We start from the raw sequence: 13,145 nt of genomic DNA on the forward strand, positions 1-13,145 counted from the left end.
AAAAGGCATGTCAGGTGGTGGTGGTGGGGGGGGGGGGGCTTCCCACCCACGCCCTCTGAACTGGGGCCTGCAAACCCAGTCCTTCCCTGTGTCCGGCTCTAAGCCATGAACATTTCCGGCAAAAACAGAGAAGAAAGAAATCCTCCAGCCCACTGCGCTCCTCATATCAGCAAAAGCAGTATGAGCTGAGCTTGCAAAATAAACAGGGCTCAACATAAACACTGCAGCAGGTCCTGAGGACCGAGCTAAGAATACACACGGGGGAGGAAGGTTGGGGCAGTCTTCTCTGTGGCATCCCCAGAGAGCTGAGGGGACGCCTGCCTCCGAGCAGCCCTCGCAGGGCTGGGGGCCAGGCAGGGGGGCTCATGTTCTCAGGCCAGGCCCCTCTGTTAAATCTGTCCCAGGGCCCTGGACCCCCCAGGCCCCAGCTGGGCCCTCCACGCCGTACCTGCTTCCTTTCCAACCGACCCCTTACGTTTTTGTGTTCACGAAGCACTGTCTGGGTCCCTCTGTCTCTCTACTTCAGCTCCCCCACCCATCTGCCGCGTCCTCTTCCCTTAACCCCCTAACCAGCTACGTGACCTTGGGCAACTGCTCAAGTTCTCTAGGGCTCAGTTTCCTCAACAGTAAGGAAGGATTTCTTTGGGGAAATAAAAGTCCCTCCTTTCCAGAATAAAGACAACACGAAACAGCACATGGCGGCTCTGGTGATTTTTAAACAGAAGCATGCAAGGAGCAGCTCATGCCTTTCTCTTTCCCTGCTAAAGGGAGGCCAGTGGGGAGCGGGTCTGAGTCATGGGGGGCAGGTTCCCAACTGTCTGGGGGTGATGCCTGTGGGGACACAGGCCGTGGGATGGGAACGTTACTTTGCTCTTCCCATCCTGGGAGTGAGGCAGGCCTCAACGGCCAGGCCAGGCCAGGTGCAAGGTACCCCAGGGACAGGCAGGTGGGGGGCTGTGCACTGTGGGGGGAGCACTCTGGCCTGCCGGAGCTGTGGTGAGGGCTCTGGTGGGCAGGAAGTACATGGGACCCTCTTCCCCCTTGTGGCCCCTGGCTGGCAAGTCGTGAGGCCCAGAGGCAAGGGCTCCTTGCAGGGAAACTGAGGCACCCCTGGACAAGCTGAACTAGCTTTCCCTGGCAGTTCCCCGCAAGTGGACATCTCAGGCCCTGATCCTCAGAACTGATCTGGTCCCAAGAATGGGGGCCAGCAGCTGTGCAGCCCACATGCCCCCCACCCAGCTCCTCTCCAAGCCCGTGTCCTGCAGCTGAGTGAGCCCTCCTGGGATGGGAGCAGCAGCACAGATGGCCACACCTCTCGGCGTGAGGGCCAGGTTCCTCTCCCGCTCAAGGCCTGCCCAGTGGGGTCTCTGACTCCCTGGCATTGCTGCAGGCCTGCTGGGCCTCTGAGGGCCGGTGGCTGCTGGATTTCCTGCCTCTGACTTCCCACAGTCAGCAGGATTGCTCGGGGGTTGTTTATGGTCCCGATGGCCCCGGTGATAACTGTGATAATGTGGGGCCCGGGAAGTGCCACTGTGCCCTCTGGACCTGGCGAGGCCCTTTCCCAGGGTCTGCCGTCGAGGGGGCATGGGCCAGCAGCGGAGGAGGCCCTGGAGGCCAAGGGGGCGGGTGGGGACCTCGACCTGGCATGGAGTGTCAGCTGGCTCGTCCCCTCGGAGACTCCAGGCAGGTGGGCTCGGCTCTCGGACCGAACCGGCTCCTCACAGCAGTATGGGACAGAGTCAACACAGAACCAGTCTCCCCAGTGACCATGTGTGTAGCTGTCCCAGAGTCCTCACTGCCCAGCGACAGCCCCTCTCCTGAGTGCTGGGGCCACTGGGGGACTGTGTCCCCAAACCTTGCCCCAGGGATCAGGGGCTCTGGGAAATACTTCCCTTTGTCATTCGGATCCACAGAAATGAGGGCACTAGTTCTATATATATCCCCAAGGCCGGTGCGGGACCTGCCTCAGCCCACCCTGCTGACCATGGCCAACCAGGGCATCCAGGTGGTCAGATCCTGCAGGCTGCTGGATGTCTGCTGCTCCAGCCGAGGAGGGGGCACTGTTCCAGGAGACCCTGTCCCCTACCCGCATCACCCTCAGAGGACACCAGGCTCTAGTCTGAGCTTAAAGGGTGGCCCCCCCCTGAGAAGCAGGGCACAGAGCTGTAAGAAAACCCTAGACCAGCAAGGCAGGGGGTTGAGGAGAGGTGAGCACACCCAGAAGCAGGGCCCACTCCCAGGGCCGCTGGGGGCAGGAAGGATCACGTGCTCCCAGGCTGCCATGATTCCCATCAGCAGTGGGGGCCACGCTGCCTCGGCCAGGGCTCCAGGACGGGGTGAGGGGCCTGGGTCTGTTCCCCGCGCTACCTCTCCTTCCTTTGATGTCTAGAAGCCTCCCCTCCCACACACACAGGGTGCCTGGACTGCTGCACTGGGTGTGGCCACGGGCTGCCCCCAGCCCCTGGCCCCAGGTACCAAGAGGAGCACCTGATGAGGATACACCTCGTTCACTGGAGTGGCCAAGCCCAGGGTCCCGAGGCCTCTGATATCTGCTGCCTGGGGATGTGACTGACTTCTCCTGGTCTCATCCTGTTGGACAGGGACATTTCCCACTGGGCCGTTGGCCTGAGAGCAGACAGGTACCAGCCTCCTGGGCCTGTGCTGACCAGAGCACCCGGTCGTCCGTCTGGCAGGGCCACACATCAATGTCACAGTCTCAGCCAGCCAGGCCCGAAGTGAGGGCCCCTGTGGGCACCTAGACAGTGGCCCTCCCTCTCTCTGCCTGGTCCCATCCTGTGTCACGGTCCCATGGCCACCTAGGCCAGGGCAGATGGTGCAGGTGGGGAAGAGATGATGTGGCAGGCCGGGCCCTGGGGTGGGGTGGGGTGAGGTGGGAGCTGCACCCCTGCCCCTCCTGCCCAGCTACAGCGGAGATGAAGTGGGCCAGAGCCCGGCGTTACCAGGGAAACCGAGCGGCAGACACAGACCCTGCCCAACCGAAATCCCTCTATTTTTAGCCTCCGGGCTACTTTGAGATAAAGCCCGTGTAGACGGACGAGCTGTCGGGCAAGATAACGGCTGCTCCAAACCACAGAGACTTCACAGGGTGGGCTTGAGCCTAAGAAGGGCTCCTTCACCCCCCAGGACACCCCGGGAAGAGGCTCCCATGCTGAAAGACCTACAAGCCCACGGGGTGCATGGGGCATCCTGGTGGCAGAGGCTGCGCAGGCCAAGGGGCCTGTGACAGGAACAGAGGGAGTGCAGGCTTGGCGGCAGGAGAGGACCCATAGGTCCCACGTCCCCCCGGACACCCGCAGGGCCTTGGGCGGCACCGCTCCCCACCCAGCACCCCTATGGAGGCGGGTCCTTGAGACTGCAGGCCCTCCTCCCCACCGACACGCCCCGACGTCCCCTGGTACCACCGTCAGCACCTCTGACCTCCGCGAGTGTACACAGCGACAGCAGTGTAGATGGCTTTTCCCACCCCACGGCGCACTGGGCAGCCTCAGCCTCTCCCAGGGGGCCCTGGGGGTACTGGGCACTGCTCATCGGGAAAGACACCCATTGCCAGAGGCCTACAAACCAGGTTCCAGGCACCACCACCCGGCTCCAGGGGGGTGGGGGACCCCCGTGCCATGGGGATCACCCTGACCCTGAGGATGGTGAGCGGCAGAGCCAGCGTGGCCTGGGACCCTCGCCTACCTTGTCTTCTACTCGGTTCAGGCGTGCCCCAATCGTGTTGCTCCCACGGTCCTTGCTCTTCTCTGTGGGGCAGAGGACCAGGATCAGGGATGTGTGTTGGGGGGGGGCTTTGGGGGAGGGTGATGAGGGTGGGGCAGCCGAGGGTCACAGGCCTGCACCTGTGAGCTCCTCCACAGTGGGAGCTCTGGGAGGCGGGGCCTGGGCTGGACCGGGTGCCCCGTGGCCCGCCACTGCCCCTCCTGGTTGTGGCCTCTGAGAGCCTGGTGCAGGAGCGGAAGATGACCCTGCGGGGGCCACGGACATGGTGCCCACTGCGCTGCATAAACCCAGCACAGACGCTGCCTGCTTCCTGCTGTGCAGGTATGGCGTGGATTTTCAGGTGGAGGGTTTGTGGCGACACTGCACTGGGCGGGTCTGTGGGCACCGGGTCCCAACATCATTTGCTTACTTCCTGTCTCCATGTCCCATGTGAGTAATTCTCGCCCTGTTTCAGCTGTGTCTGAATTCCTACCCACGCTGTGGTGATCCGCCGTCAGAGACAAGACTTGCCGACGGCTCAGGTGATGGTCAGCACTTACGAGCCCCAAGGTCCTCTCCAATGAAGGTCTGCACACTGGCTTTTCACACACAATGCTGTTGCACACACTGGACTATGGCACTGCATAACCATCCCTTCTATCTGCGTTGGGAAGCCCTAAGATTCTTCAGACTCGGCTTTATCGCAATATTTGCTTTATTGCAGTCGTCTGGAACAACCGTGGGGTTTTGCTGCCGTGGGCCTGCACGTTCTGCACTCCCTCCACCTCCACCCCCACGCTGGCCTCACTCAGCTGCCCTGTTGTCCCACCCTGGGTGAGCCACGGCTCTCACCACAACTTGGGCCAGGGTGACCCCAGGAATGGGCCTGGCCCTGTTCTCCCTGGATGGAGCCTGGTCCGGGGGACATAAGGAGTCAGAGCTGGACAATGATGCCCACCCTCCTGCGGCTGATGGTCCCTCTGGTCCCTCTGGGCTGGTGACTCACCTTGCAAAACTTCCCCACGTCTCCCCCCCTCATGGGATGCTGGGGTCCACACCCCGATCTTTGATGGCCTAGAGAGGCTGACCGTTTAAGGGGATCCATGCGGATTCTTGCACTAACTGTAAAGCACGTTCCAAGGCGCTCGGCTCAGGGTGGAGGCCACCTGCTCCCCTCTGGTGTGTGTGGCCTATCCTGCCCTTCCAAGGCCCTGTGGCCCCTTCTGACAGGGAGAGGCAGGTGCAGGTAGAGGGGTACGCAAAGGGTCTGGTGCGGGCAGGGTGGCTTGATGCAGAAACCCACCTGAGACGGAGATGAAGAGGGAGGGCTTCCCGATGGACTGGTCCAGCCTGGGAGGGAGGGAAGGAGACAGATGGAGACCAGCTCACGCTTGACCTGGACGCCACACGTACACCCAGCCTGTTGGTGGGTGGATAAGCAAGGTGCCTGGCAGGGTGACAAGCCACCCACCCCTTCTGGGGACACCCACCACTACCTCCCATGCCCCAGAGGTCTGTACTATGGATGGGGGGAGAGTGGGGGGGCTCAGAGACGAGGGGCAGTGGTTGGGAAGTTCCTTAGATGTCCTCCCTGGCCAGGACAGGGCCTCAGGACTGCCCCATGTCCTGTCCTTGCTTTGTAATTGGCCCAGACCGGGCATCTCAGCTGTGCTCACGGAGACCGTCCTGTGAGCTGGTCCTTCCAGGGTGAGGCCAGGTTGCTGAGCCAAGGGCTTCACGTCCCTATGGTGGGTTAGCCACGGCGGGGGGCAGCCACCAGCCTGAGCCTCTGGGTGTGGTCAGGACGGGCACAGGTCCCAGCCCTATCCCGGGACACAGGGACTTAGGTTCCCAGGCTAGCCCAGCAGAGAGGTGCAGCCGGTGTGAGCCTGTGCCGGCCCCAGGGACCACGCTGCCTCCATGAGAATGAGCTCCAGGCTCTAAGCCAGAAGCTGAAACACGGCAGCTCCCACTGGTTGGAGTTCCTGGCTGCAGGTCTGGGACGGGGAGAGCACAGGCACACAGACCCATGGGGTGGGGCTCCGTGCCCGGCAGGGTGTTCCCAGGAAGTGGGTGAGTCCTGGGCAGGGCCTGGGCCCCCTTGGACGCGGTGCGGTCGAAGGCAGGCGCAGAGGGTTGGGTGGGTTGTGGAGCTGGTGCAGCCCCAGGGGGAGGGAGCCCCACGCAGCAACTCCCCACTGCCCGTCCCCCCAGGTCACTCCCAGCACCCGAGCCCACCTTCTCTGCAGCTCTTTGATGCGCACCATGAGGTTGAGGTGGCCCTGGGAGTACTGCTCAATGACGTCCCGCACATCGTAGGGCTTCCGCGCTTGCTGTAGGCCACAAAGACAGTCAGCCCCCGCTCTGAGCCCCCTTGGCCCAGCGCTAAATGTGGACGGTGATGCTGCCTGCCTGGGGGGGGCCTCTTGGGAATTTAAGGAGGTTATCCCTATGGTGCAATGGGACTGTTCTGGCCCAGGGCGCACACGGTGGCCCACTCTCCCCTGGTGCTCGGCCACTGCATTCTCAGTCACTGGGGCTGGGTGGCCCTGGGCTGGCGGCTTGGCCTCTCTGGGTCTTAGCTTCCTGCCCACTCACTGCACGGCCTGCCTGTTTGCCCTTTGCAGGTTACCAGCTCCTATTATTGGAAAGAACTAGTCCAGTTGACGGGCCAGGAGGGGCAGCGCTCTGCGCAGCCACTGTCTTCCTGGCCCCGCGCTGAGCCCTGACACCCTCTCTGGCAGGCACACCCACTATTCTCGGGGTTGGGGAGAGACAGGCAGAGGTGGCCCCAGGGGACCCCCAGCCTGCTGCGCCTGCTCTGGGACAGGCTGCCTGCTGCAGCTCTGAGGCTGCCAGGGCAGAGGGGACACTCCCACAGCAGGCCTGGGGCCACACAGGGCGGAGCCGCTGACCCCACGGCACCGAGGCTTGGCGCCAGCTCTGAGCCCATCAATGCATGTGGGGCTCAGGTGAAATCACCAGAAACCACAACAGAGAGAATGAGGCTTCTTATGATGTCAGCAAAACCTCAAGCCACATTTATGGCCCTGTTCCCAGGAGCCCGTGGGCCGAGGGTCTCCCCCAGGTAGCAGCAGGCCAGCTGAGTGGGGGTTTGATGGCCCAGGAGGCCCTTCACACACACAGGCCAGCCAGAGCTGTGTGGGAACATAGAGCCCCTTGACTCAAGGGGCTGCGGGGACGCCAGGTCAGGGGCACCCAGAGTGGTCCTCATTAGCACCCAGGAGTCCACATGAGCAATGAGCCTGGGGTGACTGCCTCTAGCTGAGGAGGGCGAAGGCCTGGGAGGCCAGCCAGACATCTGGGTGCAGTGGGCCCGCCTGGGGTGGAGGCGAGAGTGTCAGAGCTGCATCTCAATTCCGGGGGCCCCCAGGAATGTGTCTCTCCTGCCCACCAGAGGCCAACCTCTCCTTGAGGTGTCCCCTTCCCCCAAGACTGGGGCTACCCTAGTCTGACCATGGCCCAGCCCTGCTTTCCCAGTAAAATGGGGTACCCAAGGGCACCTGAGTGTGCTTCTGACAAGCCCAGGGACTCTGCAATCAACATGGGCAATGCCCCGTTATTATTCTGGACTCTAGGAATTCTCAGGCGGGGGCCTCCTCCCTCCCAGGGGCTAGGCCTCAGAGATCTGGGGGGTTCCTACCAGGAGGGGCCCTCGGGCCTCACAGGCAGTGTGCAGCCCCTCTCTGGGCCCTGAATCAGGATCCTGAGATTGGTGGGGTGGTGGCGGGGCTGGGATTGACCTGATCTTCCCCAAACCACAGCTGTACCCCTGACAGAAGGATGTGCCACCCTTGGGGCCCATGCTGGGCAGTAGAACCATCTGCATGGTCTTGTGGGCTATGTGCCAGGCCTGTCATGAGATCCCAGGGTCGGGCATGGGATAGGACTCTAGGTAGACCCTCTGCTCCCTGCATCCTCAGATGGACGATAGTCATAACAACAGGTATGGGCTAGTGATAATGTCCTCAGATTTTACTTTTTCCTTCTGGAAGATGGGGGAGGCTGAACCCCGCCCTCCTTCCTGGAAGATGGGGGATACTGAGCCCCGCCCTCCCTTCTGGAAGATGGCAGGGGACACTGAGCCCTACACTCCTTTCTGGAAGAGTCTGAGCTCTTCCTTAGTGCACACACTGAAGGTGGCTATGGGTCATGACAGTCAGCCCCCTGTGGGCCCAAGGCTTTGTGAGGCATGAGGCACTTGCAGGCAGGCCAGAGAGGCTGGGGGTCGGCAGGGGGCTGGCTGCCTTCAGAGCTCTAGGTGGCCTAGGCCTGGTCTGCGGGAGACATGCCCTTGGGCTGGGCTCCTGGGCAGGCTGGAGAGCATGGCCACTCAATGCAGGTGAATGTGGGCACCTGAGTGTGCTGGGAGATTGTGTGTGCGCACACACATGCCTCTGGGAAGGCAGGAGAAAGTGTGTGTGTGAAAGGGGGAAGACGAGAGTGTGCCTCAGCAAGTGTGTCTGCAGGACGGGGCTGGCAAGCTGGGCACGGCTCCGGGATGCAGCTGGGGAGCCCTGCCTCCCCTTGCGTAGAGCACAGACTGCAGAAGGGCCAGCAATGCCTGGCTGGCCCCCAGGACCCAGGGACCGGCGGGGCCCCAGGCGCCCTGAGACTTATCTTGGTGCTGCTGAGCCCCCCGGGGTCTGGTCCGCACTCCCGGAGGCCTCTGCAGGGGCTGCCTGGGCCCCGCTGGAGGAACCATCTCAGCTTTCTCCCCAGAGCTCATTTCCTCTGGCGGCAGCAGCAGGAGCCTGAGATGAGCCGAGATAATGCGGGGTTGTCCAGACTGACCGACGGTGGACAGGGGAGTTCAAGGCAAACCCGGAGGGCTAAGAGCCTCTGGCTCCTCTGGCCAGACACAGGGGCGGCCCGCCGGGCACTTATCGGCCAGGCAGAGGGGCAGGCGGGGGGCCACCCGCCACGTCTGCAGCCCCTGAGGCCGGGGGCGGGGGTGGGGTGCAGGCAGACAGACAGACAGGCTGTTGTGGGGGAAGGGAAGGCATCCCGGACAGCTGGGCCTGGGGTGGAGGCTGCTCTGGAGCCTCACAGAGCTCCTCACTGCCAGGCGCTCCACCGTGGGTCCCTCCTCCCCATCCCGTGGGCCTCCGTGCTGCCTCTGGCAACGAGGGCCAGCTGCTGAGGCTGAGCCCCCCGCCCCACCCCACATTGCTCAAGAGCCTCTGTCTCCCACCAGAGCAAACTGAGAGGCCCTCAGGAGCATCTGCATTCAAAGGGCCCCACATGCTTTCCTCCAGGGCCCCCTATCCCAGGCATAAGGGTGGGGCAGAAAGCAGGAGAGATAGGGTTGTCCAGCCTGCTTCTGGGGACCCTGGCAGGACCCTGGCCTGTGTCCTGTGGCAGAAAAGGCAAATCCCGGCCTGGAAGGAAGGATGGGGCCCCTGCTGAGGCCAGCAGGCAGTTTTCTTGCCTGCATTTCAGGGACAGGGTGTTCCCCAAGTCAGTTCCAGCCACGGTGGGTGCCCTTCTACCAAGGATGAGCTCTGTCCTGAACTGGAAGCTGCCCACATAACCCCTGAGCCGAGCCTGCCAGAAGCCTCATGTTTCTGCCTTCTGTGCTGGGTGCCCCTAAACCCAGCAAGCCCACTGTCCACCCTGGCACAGCCCCCCCATGTCCTCACTGCACCCCAAGTGGTGGGTACAGGCTGCTTTGCAGGGCCCTGCCCTGGAGGCTCAGTGGCCTGGCTTCTCAGGCTGGAGGTCAGCCTTATCCTAGAAGATGCCCCACTGACCCCTCTGCTCCACCAGGTTGATGTCTGGGGTTTTTGCTGTCACTGCTAAGCTGCTCACCAATACACCCTGGCCTTTCCCAGGGCCTCCCTGGTGCTGCTCAGAGCAGACCCCCAGAGGGGGTTCCATAGCCCCTTCCCCACCAGGATTGTGCTGGTGCTGTGAGGAGGCCGGGCCCTCCTCTCTAGTGCCCTCCCAAGCTGTCCCACCATCAGGGCAGCCAGGGCCCCTAGGGAGGAAGGCCACAGATCAGATACTCGAGAGCTCTGGGGCCATCAGTCTTGCCCAGGACATTGCCACGCAGACTTCCTGGTGTAGCCAAGACTGGCACTTACCATGACTCGTCTATTTGGGCAACGAGGAGGCCCAGGCCATGGTGGGACCCTTTGCACGACCTGCCCTGGTTCGGTGGTGAATGGCCTCCCTGCCCGGGGTATCAGACAGATAGGCAGCAGAAGGTCACCAAGGGACTGTGTGTGCAGCCATCCCAAACAGCAGCCAGCTGCTGAGCCATGGGGGGTACACACAGTGGCCAGGGAGTGCTTCACTGAGGGGTGCTGTTGGGGCTCGGACCAATGGTGGTCAGCTCTGGGGCAGATGCTGCCCACGGGCTGCCATGGGTGAGGGCCCTGTGAGCTATGCAAGGATGTGGTCTCACACCATCTCTTGGGCTCTTGTTCCCATTACAGATGGGAAAGAACTGACCCAGGGCTGCCTGGGGTGGGAGTCTGCGTCCAGAAGTCCACTCCCAGTGGGGCTCTATGGCCCAAGTGGTGTGGTCTCTGCTGAAGGGATGGCACAGGAGACACAGCCTGGAGCAGACAGAGGGGCCCCGTTTCTTGCCATAGCCTCGCTGGGACCAGCTGGGGGAAGGGAGCAGGTCAGCCCCGACCTTTCCTGCTTGGGGACCTGGACGTTACCTCTGCTCCCTGGGGCCCCAGTCCCCAGCCCATTGGGCACTCACTTTTTAAAGGCACTGGTGATCAGGCCTTCTGGAAAGAGAATGGGCACCCCCGAGGGTCCCCATTTCTGAAGTCTACATGTTCTTAGACTGAGGGTGGAGCCAGGGACCTTCTCAGACCCAGGGCTGTTCCCACAGCAGGGGAGCTGAGCCTGCCACCAACTGGTTTTCTATGGGGGCCTTAGGCTCCAGGGGATACCAGGGGCAGCTGCAGAAGACCTGGACCCGGACCCAGAGGGTGAGCTGATGGGGCAGGGAAACCCTCAGGCCCCAGCCTCACCCTCTCCCTGTAAAGGTGAGTTGGTCCCCAGGGCACAGGCAGGGCCAAGTTTCTCTTCTGTTCTCGTGACTCCCATTGGGGGCAGGGGGTGAATAGGGCCAAGAGCACCGACTGTTTGGGACAGGGCTCCAGGGTCTAGGGGACCCCACTTCCTGCCCGGGTGATGAGGGGCAGGCTTGGCACCCTCTCTGCCACTCCTGAGTCATCTGCCAGTCAAGTAGGGGAAAAGAAGGGTGAGACCCTGAGGCTCTGTGTGTACCTGGCACGAGGCTGGATCTCAGGGCAGGGTCCTTCCAGGGGCTGTCTTGTAAGAGGGAAAATGAAGTTGTTGCAGGATATTTGATGAGGGTCAGGCCTAGGGTGTAGCAGGGTGGGGTGAAGGGTGGCCTGTAGTCTTTGCCATGGGTGGGACAGGGGCTCCTGGGGCTGGGCCAAGGGCAGAAGCGCTTAGTAGGACTCACCTGGAATTTCTTCTTGGCTACAAAGTACTGCATGCGCCGAATGACCTTGATGGTGGCCCGGTGGTGCTCCCGCAGCCTGTGAGAGAGAATGGAGAAGAGGCGTGAGTGGCTCCCCTGTAATGGTCATCCTGTGCCCAGCATTTTCCAAAGCTTGGCAATTTCCCAAGTGCCTCCCACTGCATGTGGGCTGGGCCCTTCCAGAAATAGAGAATGTTGAGCCCCATGGATTGGAGGACTTCAAGGCTCCACATTGGTTGGGGAGGAGAGCAGACCAGAGGCAAGAGACTTTTAATTAGCGGATGGTCCCAGGGGGATCCTTGCCTTGCCTGCTGCTTGGAAATGGTACGGGAGTCAGTGTCCTGGGTTCACAGTTCCCTTAACTCACAGCAGAGCCACAGAAACTTCTTTCTACCTTCCGGCCTTCTGGCTCCTTACCAGTATAATGGGGAGGGAGTGCAAACAGAGGGTGCCCAAGGTCCCTTTCAGCTGGAACATTCTATGTCCCATACACAGGCATACACTTGGAAAATGTAGGGGTCATAGGACAAATTAGGCAGAGACAGTTACTAGCTACATCACTTGATCAGGAGATTATGTCATCTCTCCTCTCAAGTGCCTTCTAGAAATCTAGATCCTTCTAGAAACAAAGATCTGTCTAGAAACATCAACAAAGGAAGCATGACTGATGATGCGCATAGAAAAAAAGTCTAGAAGGAAATACAGAAGGAAATTCCCCCACATGGAAGTGGTGGGGCTTTGGCCACCAAGACTGCATGTGACCACACCTCTGCCAGGAACAGAGTGCTCTGCCTGCACCTCTTACACATGGGAGAAAACCAAATTATCTATAGGGAGATAATATCTTGGGCCCTTTATGTATTTTTACATTGAAAAGACTGAAATCCAAGGGAAAAAATAGACCACAGAAACAGATCTCGAGATGTGGCAAGTTCAGTGGTCCAAATGCTTGTAGTTCCTCCATCAAGAGATAGAATTGGTTTTCCCACTACTTGAATTTGGGTTGACCTTGACACTTGCTCTGACAAAAAGAATGCTCGGAAGTCACACTGTATATATGTGATGTGCTCTTGGAATGTGGCCCCATGAGCCAGCCTGAGCTGGCTGGCTGGAGAGGCTACACAGAGGAGAACAGAGGTGCCCCAGTCAAGAGCCAGAATCAAGCAATAGACATGTAGTAAGACCGTCTCTGACAATTCAGCCTCAGGAGGTCTCCAGATGACTGCATCTGCACGTACACACATACACAATGCCAGCAAAACAACCTCCCCATTGACCTGACGCCAAACTGCTGACCCACAGAATCATAAGAAAACGAATTGTGGTCTTAAGCCACTAAATTTAGGTGTGGTTTACTAGGCAGCAATAGATTACAGGTAAAGAAATTAGGACTCCCAAAATGGGGTCCTTTCATATCAAGATCTTCAAACACAAACACATGGAGCTTGTTTGGGGACCAGGGATTGGACAGAGGCTGGAAGAAAATGGCAGATCCTAATATGTTGGACCTAGAGCATGATGCTGTCATTAATTGGATGAGACTTTTTGGTGTCCTTGGAAGGGTGAGTGAATTTTGTTCTGCGAAGAATGTAAAAAGTTATGGGTCTGTTCCCACCATGGTGGAAGTGGACCATGTGTCTGAACTATGGTCTCAAGAACCCTCACAGCTCCCACTGTCATCCTGTCAGAATGCTGCTGCCACATGCATGTGTCTGAGTGAGGCTGCTGGAAGAGCAATGAGGAGGAGAGCTGTGACACCCGGGCCAACAGCTGGGTAGCTCCAGACACGTGCGGTTGGCTGAGACCACCCGGTCCTGCCAAGCTGTTGCATGGATGAGCCCAAGGGAGACCACCCAGATGAGCAGCCCAAAATGCTGACCCACAGACTCATGAGCAAACAGATGGCTGTGGTTTGCTTCAGAGCTTTTAGATA

The 13,145-nt window shown here is 60.4% G+C and overlaps 1 protein-coding gene across 3 annotated transcripts in view; it reads right to left on the reverse strand.

Moving 5' to 3' along the window:
* KCNQ1 (potassium voltage-gated channel subfamily Q member 1) overlaps positions 1–13,145 on the reverse strand; it is a 323,311-nt gene that overhangs the window by 67,230 nt on the left and 242,936 nt on the right. For all 3 annotated transcript variants that reach the window (XM_077862849.1, XM_077862848.1, XM_077862850.1), the window contains 4 exons: positions 11,195–11,270; positions 5,959–6,053; positions 5,024–5,070; positions 3,703–3,764 (listed from right to left, as the gene is read on the reverse strand). In XM_077862849.1, coding sequence (XP_077718975.1) covers positions 3,703–3,764; positions 5,024–5,070; positions 5,959–6,053; positions 11,195–11,270 — 280 coding nt within the window. The remainder of the gene's footprint in view (positions 1–3,702; positions 3,765–5,023; positions 5,071–5,958; positions 6,054–11,194; positions 11,271–13,145) is intronic.

Source organism: Canis aureus, chromosome 21 (genome assembly GCF_053574225.1).
Source record: "Canis aureus isolate CA01 chromosome 21, VMU_Caureus_v.1.0, whole genome shotgun sequence".
Lineage (NCBI taxonomy): Eukaryota > Metazoa > Chordata > Mammalia > Carnivora > Canidae > Canis > Canis aureus.